This window comes from Typopeltis vanoorti, chromosome 13 (assembly GCF_054136105.1).
Source record: "Typopeltis vanoorti isolate ZY-2024b chromosome 13, IOZ_Tvanoo_1.0, whole genome shotgun sequence".
NCBI classification, from domain to species: Eukaryota; Metazoa; Arthropoda; class Arachnida; order Uropygi; family Thelyphonidae; genus Typopeltis; species Typopeltis vanoorti.
In genome coordinates, this window is record NC_143561.1 from 99,888,225 (window position 1) to 99,907,515 (window position 19,291).

The window sequence follows — 19,291 nt, forward strand, 5'->3', positions numbered from 1 at the left end:
CTTCTTCATTTTAGAACCCTTTGCAATTCCATCTGTTTCCTCTTGATCCCTGGTCATCCCATTACTTTCCTGCCTACACATGCTCTCACCTCCTCTTGGAGCATCCACCTTTCTCACACTGTGTACCCCTGTCCACCCTGAGTCTCTCCGTTTCTCTGCTCCTCTTGCACACCCATTCTCTCATTTTCTATACTCATACCACTCACTTCCCCATTCATTTCTACTTCTTCAATCTCTCCTGCTCTATACTATACATTTCACTATCACCATCATCCACATTACCAGGTCTATAACAACATCCCACCAAGTATTTGATTCTATTCACCTCTATCTCACACCATACTGCCTCAAAACCACTGGCCCTATTTCCCTCTTGCATCTCTACTTTGTATAGACATAACTCTTTCTCTATCATCAATAGCACTCCCCCTCCCTTTTTACACCTCCTATCCTCACGAAACACATCATACCTTTCCATCTCTATTCCTGTCAGGATGTCGTCCTCATCTAACCATGTCTCACTTATTCCGACAATCTCTGGGTACACAGACGACGCAATTAGTGCAACCATTTCATCCGCCTTGTTTCTTATACTTCTAGCATTAGTATGCACACACACAACAACTCATTTCTGGATCTACAGCTAGTTCCACTGATACCACTCACTTGATGTGATCTCTCCATGCTGGACTGGGGCCATTTCCCTTTCTGCTTCTTCATTTTAGAACCCTTTGCAATTCCATCTGTTTCCTCTTGATCCCTGGTCATCCCATTACTTTCCTGCCTACACATGCTCTCACCTCCTCTTGGAGCATCCACCTTTCTCACACTGTGTACCCCTGTCCACCCTGAGTCTCTCCGTTTCCCTGCTCCTCTTGCACACCCATTCTCTCATTTTCTATACTCATACCACTCACTTCCCCATTCATTTCTACTTCTTCAATCTCTCCTGCTCTTCCACATCACTCCCCTCTCGATCTGATTCATTCTCTCTATTCACTTCTTTACTTTCCAGCAGCAGTCTCTCCAAGCGACTCACACCATAACCACTCAAATGCAGTTCCGCTCCCATACAGCTCACTTCGTCCCTCAAACTCATTCCACACATTAACAAATTGTACTCCCATCTCCTCACACATTTCAGCCAGAATATCATTCATAATCCTTGCTCTCTGCCTCATTTCACCACAATCATACCTAGGCAACACACTGACTACCCTTCCTGTCACACTATTCTCTTTTATCTTTCCAAGCAGTCTCCTGACATTCATTTTGACATTATTTGTACCATCATTTGTACCAATTAATACAATTAACTCTTTTGCTCGCTCCCACCTCATATTCAATGCCTCAATCACTCTACTCATTTTACCGCCTGGAAAACATACCTTGTGCATTTTATCCTCTAGCATACCTTTAATAATGGAGTCGCCATACAATGCCACTCGCTCATCATTCGTTAACTCTTTCATGCCATTTATTTTAATAGTTTTGACCTGAATTCTCTTAATTTCATTCCGCATCCATTTCATTTCTTGCTTCATCCAATCCAATTCACCTTCCGAACCTCGCGACACATTCTCTCTATCATTAAATCTTTCTAACTTTCTAACTCTCGACCCCCTCTTCTCACTTTCCCTCCCATTCATCCTTCTTTGTTTCCGTACTTTCGGTCCAACATACGTCCAACTTTCACTATCATTCTTCTCACTTTCACTCTCATTTATCTTTCTTTGTTTCCGTACTTTCGGACTAACATGCGTCCAACTTTCGCCATCATTCATTCTTTTTTGGCTATCATTTATTCTTTCGATTTTTTTTACTTGCGATTTCTGCATCACGCCATTTCTACTTTCATTCGTTCTCTCAATTTCGTTTCTTTCCGCCTCACTTTTGTCCCTTTTAACATCCGTTACGGTTGTCAAATCGCTCTTTTTCTTTTTTCCTGATTTTTTAACATTTTTTCGCCTCTCTTTCTCACCATCCTTCTCTTTCAAACGTGCACTCGCAACACAATCGGTACTAGCACTTTCTGTCATCAATTTCATATTGGCATTCATCAGTTTCTCGTTCAGGTCACATTTCGCACACACCCTTCTTCCATCCGCACTAAACATCCACAAATCATTTATGTAATCGAAGGAATACATATAACAGACCTCACACTTAACGAAACAACTGAAATCTAAATTAAAATCATGGAATGACAATGCCACCGCCATTTTTTTTTCTCTGCAGGTTACTAGGGCTAATAATAATGATTTCGTAATTTAGTTTAGGCAAGAAAGTTGTGAGTGATTGGAATACCTTGCCTGAGAGTGTGGTGTCTGCAAGGAGTTTGAATGTGTTTAAGACATGGTATGATGAGATGTGTGGGAGATAAAAGGACCTCCTAGATGAGTCTTTGACTCCATGAGGTCTTGTTTAATAATACTACTACTAATAATAATAATAATTAGGCCTCATCTTAAATGCCGGTCGTCCTATACGCAAACATATACAGTAGTTATTAGGTTGACTGAGTTCTGTATGTTATTTTTGATTTTTAATGATACAGACTGCATATTTTGTTAATTATGAAGATTTCAGGTAAGTGTAATTAAATTTAGGCTAATGTAAAATTTCAAAATTTAAATATTAATTCTGGATTTTCATTTTTATAATTTCATACTCTTCTAGTTGTTGTTTTTTTCTTATATGTCTCTCATTATTATTTGCATTTAAATTTTGTCATGTTGTGATTTTAAGAGCTTTATGATATGGTTCTGCTAAATTACAATTTCCTGTTACTCCTTTGCTCAATTAACATTGTTTTTGTGTTCTTTCTCTTCATTTTCTTTGTTTTCTGGGAGTGGAGTGGGGAGGTCTCCCCTCCCCACACCACCACCACCTAAATTCATTATAGCAAACCTTGCTATAATTGCTATAAGGGTGTAGTATACTACACTTTTTTTTACAGTGGATAGCTTGGTATAGCAAGCTATCCACTGTAACAAACTATTCCTGTAATCCCAGGATTTGTCTCTCAACTACTAGGAAAATCCCAAAAATATATTTCTGTTATACTTATCTTGAAGATGCACATGATAAAATGCTGGAGGAGAGGGGACTCTTCAGAACATAAAATTATATTGTATGATGGAACATAGAGAAAAATATATAACTTAAGTATCAGCTATATATTTTTCTCTATATATATATTACAGAGAAAAATATATAGCTGATACTTAAGTCATCAAAACCAACAACAACAGTTGTTCTAACTACATGTAAAAGATATAAGCAAAAGTGTAATTAAGCTGAATATATGACAAAGTTCTACACCATCTCTACTATCATGTGCTTATAAAGAGATGGATCACTTTTTTTTTAAATGAAGATGTTATACTCTCCTACAAGTTGTAGGAATTTAATCACTATAATAAACTGCATATGAAAATCAGTTATAAAGAAAACAAATTCAGCTTACACTATAGCTCAAAAAAAAAAAAATCAGCAAATGTACAGCAGACTGCTTGAGAGCCAAAAGCACCAAGCCTGACTCCTACTCAAATAGCAGTCAAGCCTTCTGGTCCATTACCAAGGCTGCTGGTCAAACCTTCCCCTTATCTTCAGGAGACAATATTACCATTGTTCCACCAGGATGAGAGGTAGATACTTAGTAAGTAAAATATCATCCAATAAAGATAAGAGTAGGGTTTGAAAAGGTGCTTAAATGAGACAGTATCTAAATGTGTCCCCTAGCGTTCAAAGAAAAAACAGAGTGGTAGCGAAATGGATGTGGAATCTTATTAAGCAAGAGATTCATAGTGATGATGATGTGGAAGGAGTATCGTGAGAATGAGAGTAAGAGGAGTTATGAAATATATAAAAAGCACAGGCCTGACAAGTTATGAGTATTTTGCAGAAAGATAAATCAGAGAATGAAAAAAAAAAAAAAAAAACTGGCTGTGCAGGCTAAAGGCAACTCAAAAGAATTTTATCATTTTTTATTATATGGAAGGTGGGGACATGCACCTATGTACCACTGTGGAAGTGGCACTTGCATCCATAGTGCTAGGTTGCCAGAAGAAAGCTGTTTTCAGTTCAAATCTAGCTGCTGCTAGAGAAACTTTTTCTAACCCTTTCTTAGACTAGTTTTCAAATTAGTCAATCTCAGGCACAGTCAAGCAAATTTTTTTCTCCCAGAAACTTAAGGAAATTGATTTCAGAATCTACATTATTTCAGCCAAATAATGTGTGTTAGGATTAGGGATAATGAGATGGCAGCACCTGTCCATATATTTTAATCTGACACTATTTATAATTAGTGATAGTCTTGGTCTCTAATTGGATACTGGTGGAGAATAAACCAAACTGCTCCCCCAGTTTTCAAAAGTTAGACCGGGCTAAATCACAGCATTAGCAGATTTTATTTTAACAGGTGGGGAGAGAAGACAAGGGTCATATTGCAGAAGTTAAGCTTGCATGCAGTTAGGAAAGGAGAGGGTGCTAGAGTTTTCTCTCACAGAGCAGTGAGTGGAAACAGTTTGCCTGTCCTGTTGAGTGCATCCAGTGTGAATGAGTTTTGGAAAAAAAGTATGATAACTGGTTTGTGTGGGTGACCTATGGCCTCCTTTGATGAGTCCTTGACTCCATGGAGATCTCAGATAATAATAATAATTAGCTATTTTCCATTGCACAGATCAACAGTTATTGAAAAAAAAAACTTAACCAGCCTGTTGAGAAGACTACCAGCAGGATGTTCTGCAGATGCAGAACAAATATGCACCTGTTTTGCAGGAATAACTAAAAAAAACGCAGGTTTTCAGTGGGGGTCCTGTTCTCTATTAATGTTTTCAGGAATAACCAACTCTGCATGAAAAAGGATTAATAAAGTTCCTTTATAGGATTTGAATCTAGATTTTTTCACAGAATGTCTGGCAAAACTACTCTGTCATAGAGATGTCTACCTAATACAAATTACAATTAATTCTCACTATAGCAGACAGTTTGCCTGCTATAATGAGAATTAAAGTCACTTAACATGATTTAAACAAAGGTAAATAAAAAATTAGCAATCTCAGTTCTATGCAAGAGATACATTATTATATGTATCTCTTGCATACCTAGTTAAGAAAATAGAACTTTTTAAGTTCTTTTTAAATCTATTACAAAACAGTTAATATTACATGTATATTAGGGAGGAAAAAATTAAGATGAACAAAAGGTCTAGGAGAAAGTATGATAGGAAATTTATAAAATTTTGACATACGAACTTGTTTAAAGCAAATCACAACGCTTAACATCAAATGCAACTTACGCCTTTCAATTTTTTCTTGATAGTATCTTCAGAATGACTATATGATAATGCAGGAGATACAAGATCAACAGAAGAGCCAGATGCATTCAAATACTGTTGATCACTTTCCTCCAGTGCAGATGAACCATACTTGCTATCAACATGGGTCCTCTTCTTACCCACATCCTGCAACTGTCTAGGTACAAATGGCACCTCAGATGGGTACACAGTCCTACTTTCTTCAACTTCTTTGTTGCATAGGTTCAAGCTAGATGTAGTACTTGCATCAATGGTATACTCTTTCCCAGCCCATATGTAAGTCATAGGCTGAGACGAAGTTCTTGAAATGGAATGTGAAGGATTTATTGGACGTGCTGTATTTCTTTGAAGACTTGGTTTGGTGAAGGAATTACTATTAATATTTGTACCTAAAGAGATTAAGAAATGCTAAAGGTTTGGTCATGCAATTAAAGAAAGCAAGATTATCACTTAACATGATTTAAACAAAGGTAAATAAAAAATTAGCAATCTCAGTTCAACTACTAAAAGCAAATTCAATTTTTAATAGTTTATTGATTTTTTTTTAATATATCAATCCCACACACACAAAAGGCAGCAAAACCTATCTATCATTATGAACAACTATAGTGCTTTAGAGGAACATGAGGTGAGGAAGCCTGAATCATAAAAGGTAATGATTATGCAGATCCTTCAGGATGAACTGACAGTATGTGTAAGGGATAAATGGATGCCAGTTTAATGTAGCATAGCGTAAGTTTATGCAGTATAGACTGAAAAGATTATAAGCCATGTATTCAACTGATAGTACTGGACCTCAGAAAATTGACGAGATAAGGATTTAGGCATGATGTTGGACAGAAAGATGAAACTCAGAGTGACATATGCTATATACAAGTGGCAAAAATAGCTCAAAGAATCACTTATAAGTTGAACACAGATAAAGTTATTATTCCTCTTTATAACTCTGATACAGTGTGCACAGATCTGGTCATCTGGGTTTTATGTTGATAAGGAAGTGGTAAAAAGAATCCGAAAGCAAGTGACCAAAGTAACAGGGCTTCTCTATAAAGTATGCTCTCTATGAAGACAGTCTGAAGATCTGTGGTTTACAAAAATTGTATGACAGACAGAACAGAGGAGATATGCTGGCCTGGCCTAAAAATCAAGCATATCTGGTTTGCAACCAATAGGTTGTAGATTTAAATTCCACTGCAGATATGGATATATATTAATGTGTTTGGATGGAAGATGAATTTCAGTGACCACTGTGAGATTGCTGCCCTGCTTATAATGAAACCTGAAGTGGCAGGAAAATCTTCATGTTTGGTTTCTAGAGCAAGGTTTCCAGATTATTTAACCCTCACTCAACATACAATGTATTTACAACCTTTTATGGAAGGATTCACAAAATAAACTACAACAGCAACATTTAAATTATTAAAAGGGTTTTACATGACTGATACAAAAAAATATTTCAACACATAACGAGAAGTGAGAGAACAAGTGCCCTTGAAAATTGTCTAAGAAATGGTTAGAGAGTGTGGCCTTTTTTTTTTGCACTTGGAGAGTGGCAAATGACTACAATGTACTATCAGAGGTACTGTGTGCATAATTGTTACCGTGAGCCTCTCACAAGGAGTCAAACACTATGGTGCCTGTAATAATAAAAAAATATTATCATCAGTGAACCTGTGCATGCTGGACTGATGTACTTATATAAGCTGGATGTGAAAACAATAAGCAGAATTTAGCAATTGTATTTTTGAAGCAATCCCTAAGTTTAATTACATGCAATTCTTAATGAGATATCATCATCATCATCAAATTCCTGACATGTATTCTCAAAGGAGTGTACAGGTGTACTGTATCAATCCATCTATATCTTGGTCTTCCTCTGGGTTTTTTTCCTGCCAACCTGACAGACAACACTTGTTTTGCTAATTTTTCCTCTCCCATTCTGTTTAAGTGACCATACCACCTGAGATTAACTCTGCTAACGCATTCCTGGATGCTGACAATATCAAGTTCTTTCCTAATATCCTCATTTTTAATATGATATTGACATTGATGCCATCTGTTCATACCCCTAATCTTTCTCAGGACTATCATATCTGCAGTCTCTAGTCTTTGGTCAAGTGTTATTTCTAAACCAGCTTTTAGATCCATAAGTTAAAATTGGTTTGAATACTGTCTTGTATACAGCTAATTTAGTGTTTTGATTAATTTCTCTCTTATTCCACATAAATTTATTCAATTGACTTCCTGCCATACCAGATTTGTTGATTCTGTTGTCTACTTCCAAATTTAATTTAACATCTTCATTAAAAATCGTGCCTAATGAAATTTTACTTGTTCTATAGGGGTTCTCAATTCACAATGCAATTGATATTTTCAATGCTTCTGCTTATTTTCATTGTCTTGTCATTGCTGACCTTCATACTATATCTATTACAACAGTTATTCAATTTAGTCAGGGAATCTTGCAGACTTGTAGCAGATTTCTTTAGATACATTTAGAACAGCTCTCTGTTCTATGAAGAGCTCAGATTAACATCTCCAATTTTAATACCACTTTCCTTCATAATGTGATGCATATAGATAATGAATAACAGAGGAGATTATGTACATCCTTGTCTGACACCAGATTTAACATTAAACCATCTTCCTGTACTTCCTTCAATTCTAACTGCTGACTTACAACTCAAATAAAGACTAAGTATTGCTTGATATAATGCCCCATTGACACCATATAAATGTAGCATATTGAATAGCTTCTCTCTTGGCACCTTGTCATATGCCTTTTCCAGATCGACAAAACTTAAATACAGATCTTTGTTATATTCCCATGATTTCTCAACTATTTGTCGTAAAGTGAAAATCTGATCCTGACAGCCTCTATTTGGCCTGAATCCAGATTGTTCTTCACCAAGCTTTTCTTCCACAATTCTTCTCAACTGTTTCTCAAATATACTTGCATAGATCTTACCAGGAACACTTAGTAGCGAGATACTTCTGTAATTCTCACATTCAGTTTTATTTCCCTTTTTATATATGGGTACTATGAGAGCTCTACTCCAATCATCTGGAATTCGGCTCTCTGTCCAGGCCTTCTGAACTATGCAGTGCAACCACTGTAAGACTTTTATACCACCATACTTCAGCATTTCTGGTCAAATATCATCTACTCCTGCTGCCTTTCCACATTTCAGACTTTAGATGGCTTTTTCTACTTCAAGTATGGATATGTATTCCTGACTGCATGCCTGGTCAATGTTTTTTACCACTCTGCTGTCATTCCTGCTTGTTTCATTTAGAAATTTGTCGAAATTACTCCATACTTCAAGGATATCTTTTTCTCAAAATTTCATGTCACCTTTATCATCTCTAATTCCTTTTACAGCACTCTTTCCTCGATTTCTGAGCATCTTCAACAACCTGCAGAATATCTTGCCACCTTCTTGATATTTATTTTCTATGTTCCTACCAAAGTCTTCCCAAGATTTTCTTTTAGCTAGTTTTATGCTGTGCTTAGCTTTCTTACATTGGTCTCTGTATTCTCTAAGAGCACAAGCTGACTTATTTGCCAGGAACTTTTGATATGCTTACTTCTTTTCCTTCACTGCCTCTTTAACTTCCTGTGTCCACCATGAAGTTCTGAATTTTCTATCCTTGCAAAAAACCTCACCACATGCCTCTCTGTCTGAATCTATCAATGTTTTCTTCAGGGCTTGCCAATGAATCTCCAAGGTTTGGTTCCGGTTCTCAAACTCTTTCATTTTTCCTTCAATACTGTTTGTGTATTTTAGTCTACAGTTCACATCTGAGAGCTTTTATTCTCATTAAAACTTTCTTAAATGTTCTTCTTTTCAATATGAAATTCAATTTTATCCTACTCAAGACTAAATGGTGATCACTTCCAATTTCAAATCCTCTGTACACTCTAGCGTCCTGTGCCAGGGAGAAAACATCACTATCAACAGTAACATAATCATTATAATAAATTTAGTTTAATCCTTTATCCCAGTGAGAGCAAACAAAGTTTGCGCCTGAAAATATCTTCAGGACTGAATATAGTGTTGTACTATCTTACCTGGGTAAGCAGTACAACACCAAGGCAACTTGGAGCAAAAGTGGGACAAGCTACCAACACTCCTATCCCAGTATCTCCCATAATGCAAAATACATCTCCTTGTGGATATGTATACTGTTATGCATTAAGGGATTGGCCACTACCCAGACTAGTTTCGACCTTTATTGAGGTCTCTTCAGTGGGAGCCAGGCCCAGAGTTGGAGATACCAGGCAGAAGCAGTAGCAAGGTCATCTTTACCTATAGGAGTTGCCAAAAGGTTTGTCACCTTTTTTTTATTAAATTAACCTAGTGAAAAAGTCTAACCTAGTGAAAAATAAACTTTCAACATCTTTCTCTAAATCCAGAGTAATTTAATAAAAAAAGGTGGCAAACCTTTTGGCAACTCCTATAGGTAAAGATGACCTTGCTACTCTCCAACTCTGGGCCTGGCTCCCACTGAAGAGACCTCAATAAAGGTCGAAACTAGTCTGGGTAGTGGCTAATCCCTTAATGCATAACAGTATACATATCCACAAGGAGATGTGTTTTGCATTATGGGAGATACTGGGATAGGAGAGTTGGTAGCTTGCCCCACCTTTGCTCCGAGTTGCCTTGGTGTTGTACTACTTACCCAAGTAAGATAGTACAACACTATATTCAGTCCTGAAGATATTTTCAGGTGCAAACTTTGTTTGCTCTCACTGGGATAAAGGATTAAACTAAATTTATTATAGTCTAACCTAGTGAAAAATAAACTTTCATCAGTAACATAGTCAATGAGACTTTTCTTATTCCTTGCCTTTTCTCTCCATGTGAATTTGTGCACATTTTTATGTTGGAACATTGTGTTGGTAATAACCAGCCCATGTCCTGGGCAGAAATCGAACAAGTATTTGCCATTATCATTAGCTTTGCTGTTTTCTCCAAATTTTCCAAAAGATTTTTGTATGTCTGACAATCATTTCCTGCTTGGCTATTTAGATCCCAACAAGGACCAACTTTTCATTTTTCATTGTGCAGCTGCTTTCTCTAAAGCCTCAAAAAATTCTTCCACTTCTACCTTAGTAGAACCTTCTATGGGACCATAGGTACAAATAAGTCTCATAGTCCAGTTCTCCATTCTGATATTTGCCCACATCACTCTACTTGATATTGCCTGTCATTCAAGAAGATTAGCCTCATATTTAGTGTTGAATACTAGAGCTAGTCCTTTTCCTTGATTGTCATCGGCTGGCTGAATATAACATTTTGTATTTATTGCTCAGAAAGATCTCACCAGTTTTTGTCTTTTTTTGTTTCAGTCACCCCCATTATGTCGATCTGGTGCTGATCCAATTCCTCAGTCAGCTCCATTTCTTTGCCATTCAAGGCTTCTTATGTTAATAGTACCGATCTTTAACTTTGGTGATGTTGAGTTGGGGTGTGTTTTAGGATTTATTCCAGCAGCTGACTTTTCGCTGTTCGCACTGGTTCCCTGGCGACAACAATGGGGGCCTTGTTTAACCGGGTGATGCCTCAACCATCATGAAATTTTGTCATGTTGTACCATCATTTTGTATTTTGGTTTAAGCCAATAAGAATACAATTTGGTCAGCTAAATCCCAAATTGCCACCCCATACTCGTTCATTCAGTATCCAGACAGATACTTAACAGGGGGCACCATGTTGTGATACTTGTTGGACATTAGGTCAGAAGCCCTGGTCGGTTCTCCGCATTCCTTTAAAGGGTATGCGGAGGTCTCCTCTCAGTTATGCAGCCTCGCTATAACAAATATGACTACAATGAATTCTCTTATATTAAAGTACAGTACCAGAATTCCTGGCGAAAAACTTCACAACATCAATACTATGAAAACTGAACTTTACCATTGAAAACTATCTGTTGTACCATGTAAACGTTCACTATATTGAGAGTCAACAGTATTCAGAATGAAAGTTAAACCATTTTATAGCACCACATATGAGCTATTTACCATAACAGTGCATACTGAAACTATAAGGATTATGTATATTCCTCAGCATGCACAAAGAAAGAAAAGAATTACATCAGATATTAATATATTCATACATTGAAATCATTTTCAAGTATTCAATGTTGCTGAAACTGTGCACTATGTTTAAGTAAAAAGTCAGTGAGAATGCAGGAAAGTTACAGTTTATTATATTGCCTAAGAATACCTAAGATTGTCCACATAGGTATTTTTCTTTTAAAGGTTACTCAAAAATAACAAGTTATTCAGGGAGACCAACTTTAATGTTTGTTTGTATAGAACAGACCTCAGTGTTATGTAGTTCTGAATTACATTTAATGATCTTTAGCTGCCTAATTTTGTGCAGTATTCCTGAAGAAATTTTAGTAATAGGAACTTAATTATACAGAAAAGTTGAATACATTCCTTTAGTTTTGTGTATATTAATAAATTTTCACAGTGTTTAAACATAATTTGAAGAATGATTTGATTAATACACTGATTCATAAATTAGCTGTATGTACACTACCGAGAGTAGAAGCTCTAGTGATGTAATTCTAAGTCGAAGAACTGTTTCAAGTTTAACCAAATCATGATTTTTAAGTATATTTGTCAGTTACAGTGGAGATTTTCTTTCACTGAAAACAAAAGTCAGTCAGTCAAAGTTATGCTACCTCTTGGAGATTATTTTTACTTCTAAGTTATTCAAAACTATTCTGTTGGACATTCTTTGACTTTTACAAGAATAAGTCAGCTTGTGCTCATAGAGAATACAGAGACAAATGTAAGAAAGCTAAACAATGTGTAAAATTAGATAAACAAAAGTCATGGGAAGACTTTGGTAAGAACATAGAAAATAAATATCAGGAAGGTGGTAAAATATTCTGGAGGCTGTTGAAAAAGCTCAGAAATGGAGGAAAGAGTGTTGTAAAAGGAATTAGAGATGATAAAGGTGACATGAAAACTGGAGAAAAAAGATATCCTTGATGTATGGAGTAATTACTTCGAAAAATTGCTAAATGAAAGCAGTGACAACACAGTGGTAAAAAACACTTGAGGCATGCAATCAGGAATATATATCTATACTTGAAGTAGAAAAAGCCATCACCAAGTTTCTCTTCCACAATTTTCCTTACTCTTCTCAAGTACGCTTATATAAATCTTATCTGGAACATTCAGTAGGGAGATGTCTCTGTAAATTTCACATTCCATTTCCCTTTTTCAGTTAGGCACTAAAAGAGTTCCACTCCAATCATATGGAATTTGACTCCCTGACCAGGCTAGCCAAATTATGCACTGCAGCAGCTGTAAATTTTTTATTCTTTCACATTTCAGCATTTCTGGTTGAATATTATTTATTCCAGCTGCCTTTCCACATTGCAGATTTTTTTTTATTGCTTTTTCTGCCTCAAGTAAAGGTAAATACTCTTCAGTGCATTCCATTTGAATATGCTCTGCCACTGTTGTGTAACAAGTTTCATTCAACATCTTTCAAAATAATTACTCCAGATATTCAGAATATATTTATCTTCAATTTTTAAATCATCTAATTCCTTTGCAGTACTCTTTTCTCCATTTCTTTGATTTTTTTTTCAATAGGCTCCAGAAAATTTTGTCATCTTCCTAACATTTATTATTATTATTACTATTATTATTAAGAGAGATCTCCAGGGAGTCAGGAATTCATCAAAGGAGACTACATACTACACGCGCACGCACACACACACACACATCAGCTATCATACTTGTTCATGAATTCATTCACACTGTCTGCACACACAACATCCAATGGAAATTCATTCCAATCATGCACCACTCTATGAGAGAAAAATTTAGATCTTGCCCCCTTAGTGGTATTCATTCTCAGCTTCCAAGGATGCCCTCCTGTCCTTTTCCCTACCCTCCAAAAAATGAAAAATTCCAAAATTCCATCAACTGAAATACTGCATGAGCCTTTCAGAAGTTCGTAAGTCTTTCTACTGTTTGCTAGTCTGCAATCTACAAATTCTCAATATGTCTTCATAATCAATATTCCACAATCCTGATATCATTTTAACACTCTCCTCTGCACTTTCTCCACTGTATCAAAATCACAATGGAAACCTAGAGACCAGACCTGCACAAATAGTTCAAGTGAGGTCTTATGAAGGCCTTGTAAAGAGACAAAATGACATCCTTATCTTTACATGTCAAAGTTCATTTCAGTATTGCAATTATCTTTTGAGTTGTATTTGCAATCTTTGCTACATGGCTCCTGAACTTCAACTTCCTATCTACTTATGCTCCAAGATCCCTATCCTGGTCAATTTCTTGTAGCATAAGCTCACCGATATAATATGACATTGAATATCGCACTAAATCGTGCTTGATATAATCAAGCTAAAGTGCATGACTTTACATTTATTGAATTTGAACTGACATCCATTTTCCCATGCCCACAATTCCAGCCTATTCAAATCATTTTGCAATTACTGCATATCAGTAGCATTCCTGATTACCTTACATATCTTTGCATCAACAGCAAATAGCTGTATTTTGCCTGTCAAATCTTCCCCAATGTCATTAATGTACGGACTGAATAACAGTGGACCAAGATCTGATCCTTGTGATACACCACTGGTTACCTTAAAATTTGCAGACTCACATCTCCCATATACCACCTTTTCATATAAGTCAATCAGCCATCCTCTTATCTATGCTATTATTTTATAATCCAAGCCCATATTCTCCAATTTATACAACAGTCTTCCATACTGCATTCTATCAAAAGCCTTAGCCAAAAGTATCATGGTATATCAATTCCCCTTGTCTAGCTTAATAGTAACATTATTATAGAACTCGAGCAAGTTGCTAAAACATGAAGTAAATCTATGCTGTTCATTGCAAAGTAGATTCTCAATCAACCCATTTTTGAATACAAGCCCTAAACAACTTTTCCAAAATTTTCACAACTCAGGAGTTGATAGTCACAAATATCCACCATATTTGTCAATAGTTGGATATCAACCTTTGCGCCACCCTTATGCAATGGGATTACCATACACAAATTCCACTCCTGCAGAATCTTCCCTGTTCTGAGACTCAAATTATATAGCCTGGTTAAAGGAATAGTCAGTTCAGCTGAAATCCCATCAGCCCCTATTGCTGAATTCTTATTCAATTAGCAACAGCTCTAATAGCTCTTCCTCATCCTAAGTTTCTTCATCCATTGAAGAGGTAGCAGTAAGTTCAATGTTGCATAGGCCGTGTTGATAGTTTTAGCAAAATGGGCACGCATTAGTTGAGCAACCTCTTTTGCATTTGTCACCCTTACACCATCTGCATTCTTTCTTTTACTTGCAGCATATCGATAGAATTCTTTGGGGTTATCTTTAGCTTGCAGAACCAATTTCTTCTCAAAACTGAAACCATTCCACTGAACTCAGTATACTCCCTTCTTCTTCTTTGGCACTACAACCCCCCATCTCCCATATTTGGGTTTTGGGTTCCATAACTCACTACGAGGTGGGTCGTTACCCCCATGCTCAACCATGTGTAATTGTCTGTGAAGCGTTGTGTTCTTAAGGCTGGTATGCCTGCTTTGCGGGAAGAAAAACCCCAGATAAACTGGTGAGAAAAACCCTGCAGTCCATCCCCAAGACTGCCTAACTTGGCTAAGTCTGAGAAAGATCCTTAGCTTCTCATGTCAGTAACGAGAATCAAATGCAGGACACTCCTTTCCCAGGCATATGGTTGCGAAGCACGTAACCACTCGGCTAACCAAGTGGACCAGTATAATCCCTAGCTGGTCCTAATTTCCTGCTTTGTAGTTCAGCACATGACCTTTCCTGAATGAAACATTCATAAACTTAGCATTTCCCAAGTGAGTACATGATCACTGTCACCAACTGGAGGCAGAATAGTTAGACACACTCTTTGACCTCGAGTTCCTTCTGTCATGCTACTTGAGGAAGTTATCCCATATCAGTTCAATAATTTCAGTTTTATTATTCTCATGCGATTTCACAGCTACCCAATCAATATTTGCATAATTAGTCTTCCATTATGATTACTCTTTTTGCACTCATCATCTTTATTTGGTGATACATTTCTTCATCACTAGCAACCAATCCACCAGGTCTGTAACAACACCCCACTATGTATTTGATCTTGTTAGGTTCCACCTCACACCAAATGGCTTCAAACTCAGTGCCACATGAAAATCTGTTACTATTATTATTATCATAGATATTAACACTAACTGGATTCAAGTCAATTGATATCATTAGCAGCACACAGCCCTCCTCTCCTATCCTGTCTATACTTACTAAAAATACTGTACCCTTTACATTCAATACCAGTTTGTATGTCTGATTCTGATAGCCAGGTCTCACTAATGCCCACAATCTGAGGTCCCAACATACTGACCAAGGGAACAAACTCTACCCCTTTGTTTCTGATACTCCTAGCATTCGTATACAGACATAATAAGCTACCTGCATGTTCTTTTGTATATGCTTGTCTGTAGTCTGCTTTCAAATGTGTTTAAAGATGTCTGCATATATAAGACACTGAAGAAGAACAGAGATCTGCAAGTTGTCCAAATTTGATGAGCCCAAACTGGACAAACACAAAGCCGAAATCATTCTCTCCTCGTAATCATTTCCATGATAATGTCCATTTCTGTCATTAGCACAGTCACATAACACTGTTGCTCTTATACACACACATTATCACCATTCCTCTCATTATAATTTAGTTTCCTAGACTCTGTATTAGATCTCACATCAGTTATCAGTTTTGAGACTTGATACCAAACAAACACATTCAAGTATAAGCCATCCCTCTTATACAAATCCAATCTTCCCTCAAACTCGCTCCACACATCCAAAACTTGCATCCATTCCTTCTATACAGCTTATGCATTGAATCATTTGCCATCATAGCTCTTCTTCTTAATTTATTTTTGTCATATCGAGATAATATATTTACGATTTTTCACTTTCTCACTCTTCACTCTCTCTTCTTCTTCTTCCAACAACTCTTTCATATCCTCTCTCATACTTTTTATATGCTGAATTCATCGCTAGTAGGTACTCATTAGTACCTACTACGATTACGATCTCATTTACTTTTATTTTCTGTTTTTCAATTGCATGTTTTTATTTTTTAATTTTTGCTCCAGGAAAACTTGAAGTTATAACCCACTCAACAACAGCAGGTTTTATTATAGAGTCACCATACCAAACAATATCCTTCTTTTTACAATGAACATTACTTACCTAATTTTTGTTACTTACTAACTTACCTGATTCCGTGCTTTTGTTGTTTCTTATTCTGCTGCTTAATTTTCTTTTCCTCCCTATGTTCATTTAAATGCTGCTCGACTTTCTGTAATTCCCATGTCATCTCTCTAATAACCTGCTTTAACTTTGCTATTTTGGAGGTTAATTCATTTTCAATAACCTCCTCAATATCTTCAATATCCTCCTTAGTGAGACAAGACCTCTTAGCATTATGTTTCCTATGCATTTCTGGCACCATTTGAAACTATTTAATACTTCAATATCTTAACAAAAATATATTATAAAACATTATAATACTATAAAACACTAATTTTCTAAGATAAAAACACAATAAAAAAGATAAAAATCATAAGAGTACTAAATTCATGATTCAAACACAATGTAGCCTCGAACCAGCATCCCAATTTATCTTCTATATTCTTAGAGAAGTCATTCTATGAGTTTTTTTGTTTAGATGCTTTTTATATGCTGTTTGGCATTATTACATTTTCTCTCTATCTGCTCAGAGCACAGGTTGACTTACTAGGAATTTTCTATGATTTCTTTTCTGTGAGTGCCTCTTTAACTTCTGAACCCACCATGAAGTCTGCTTTTTTGTTTTATTTTCTCCTATGTTTTCCTAGCTAAATTAATCAATGTTTTCTTTAGAGTTTGTCACCAAGAGATCTGGTTCTTGAAACTCTTTCATTTTTTCTTGAAAATATTTGTGTATTTGAGTCTACACAGTTCACCTATGAAAGCTATTCAACTTTGATTATTTTGTTTTTGTATTTTTTTTTTTCAATATTATTATTATCTGAGACCTCCAGGGAGTCTATATATCACCCAAACCAACTGTCATAGCTTCTCTCAAACTCATTCACATTGGATGCACTTCAAGAGTCAAATTCTACTCACTCACTGTGCTATGAGAGAAAATATATATAGTGCTTAACCCTTTCTTAACCATGAACTTAACTTCCATGGATGCCCCTATGTTCTTTTCCCACCTTCCATATAATTAAAAATTTCATGATATGATATCCTATAACACTCATTAACACCCTTTTTTTTTTCACTTAAGCCAGTCTGTAGTTCACTCACTCACTCACTCACACACACACACACACACATTTCAATGTCGCAATTATCCTCCTCAGGAGGATAACTGCGATGTTGAAAACAAGAATGCACATTATCTTTACTGCTATTCATTATCTATATGGATTACACTATAAAGGAAAGTGACATTAAACCTTATATCAAAACTGGAGATGTTAACTTCAACTCTTTATGCAGATGATGTTATACTCCTAGATAAATTCAGCACAAGTCTGCAGGATACCCTAAGTAAATTGAATAATTGTTGTAATAAATTTGGTAAAAAAATCAGCAGTAAAAAGAGAAAGACTATGAAAATAGATAGAAACACTGAAAACATCAAGTGCATCCTGAAAGGAGAACCTACAGAATAAATAAAGTATTTTAGCCATTTGGGTATACAACCACAGACAAGAGAGCTATTCTGAGAAAAGATGGGGGGGGGGGGTTGCAAACAGACAGCATCATACTAAAAATATGGATATTAGGAAAGAACACTTGATATTGTTAGAATTTTGGAATGTGTGAACAGAGCTAACCTTAGGTGGTATGGTCACTTAAGCAGAATGGGAGAAGAAAGGTTTATGAAGGTTTCTTTACTTTTAGAGTGATGAATGAGTGGAATGAGCTGCCAGAGTCTGTTGTGGGTGCTGTGACAGTGAGTGAGTTCAAGGCAAGGCATGATAGATACTGTGAGAATGTCAAATAGTTGTGTGGACATGATGTTTAGGGCCTCCCTTGATGAGTCTAAAGACTCCCTGTAGTCACCCCTAATAATAATAATAATGAAAGCAACTGTTTTTCTTCTAGGATGGGAAGAAAAAGACCCAAAGGAAAACCAAGATCTAGGTGGATTGATACAATAAGAAGCCTCAGAAGGCTTAAATATAAGATCTGACAATGTTGGAGTCCTGCTAGATAACAGATTAATTTGGAGGAAAATGATCAATGAGAAATTAGTAATGATGTAAATTTTTCATGTATTATAATCACAATATCGTTTACGTTATCTGAGGGTACATATAAGATATTCGATGATAACTGTAAACTGAAAAATTTAACCATCTGTTGAATAATATAAAAAAGACTTACTCTGCTTTGTCCGTGATGCAATAAATTTACGCCTATCTTGCAATTTTCTGCTTGTTTCTTCTATGCTTTCAAACTCAGGAGCATAGCACGTATGAAGATTACCACCAAAAAATGATTTCTCATCTAGCAATTTTTTTGCTGTTCTGAAAGTACATTAGTTATAAACACAAATGCCAAATAGTAAATTATATGTGAAAATAAATGAAACTTTTTCATATATAATTTGCTATTTGGTATTTGTTCATTAAAAGTAATTTAATTGTGTATTATTTGGAATTATAATTCATATATAATTAAAACATGGATTCAAAATATACCACTGAAATCCTAAAAAAGTAAATTATATGCAAAAAAATAGAAATGAAATTTCTTTCATGATTTTTTTTTATTGTATGTGAAAAATATCCACAAATAAAGGCCATCAACTTTCCATCTACTAAAACTCCAAGATCCTTAGCCTGATCAATTTCTTCTAGCATAACTCCAACAATA

At 35.9% G+C, this 19,291-nt stretch overlaps 1 protein-coding gene across 1 annotated transcript in view; it reads right to left on the reverse strand.

Annotated features, from left to right (window-relative positions):
* LOC150100410 (uncharacterized) overlaps positions 1 to 19,291 on the reverse strand; it is a 52,452-nt gene that overhangs the window by 15,237 nt on the left and 17,924 nt on the right. Inside the window, exons 3-4 of the mRNA XM_090402976.1 lie at positions 18,800 to 18,942; positions 5,303 to 5,709 (exon numbers count right to left, since the gene is read on the reverse strand). Coding sequence (XP_090259102.1) covers positions 5,303 to 5,709; positions 18,800 to 18,942 — 550 coding nt within the window. The remainder of the gene's footprint in view (positions 1 to 5,302; positions 5,710 to 18,799; positions 18,943 to 19,291) is intronic.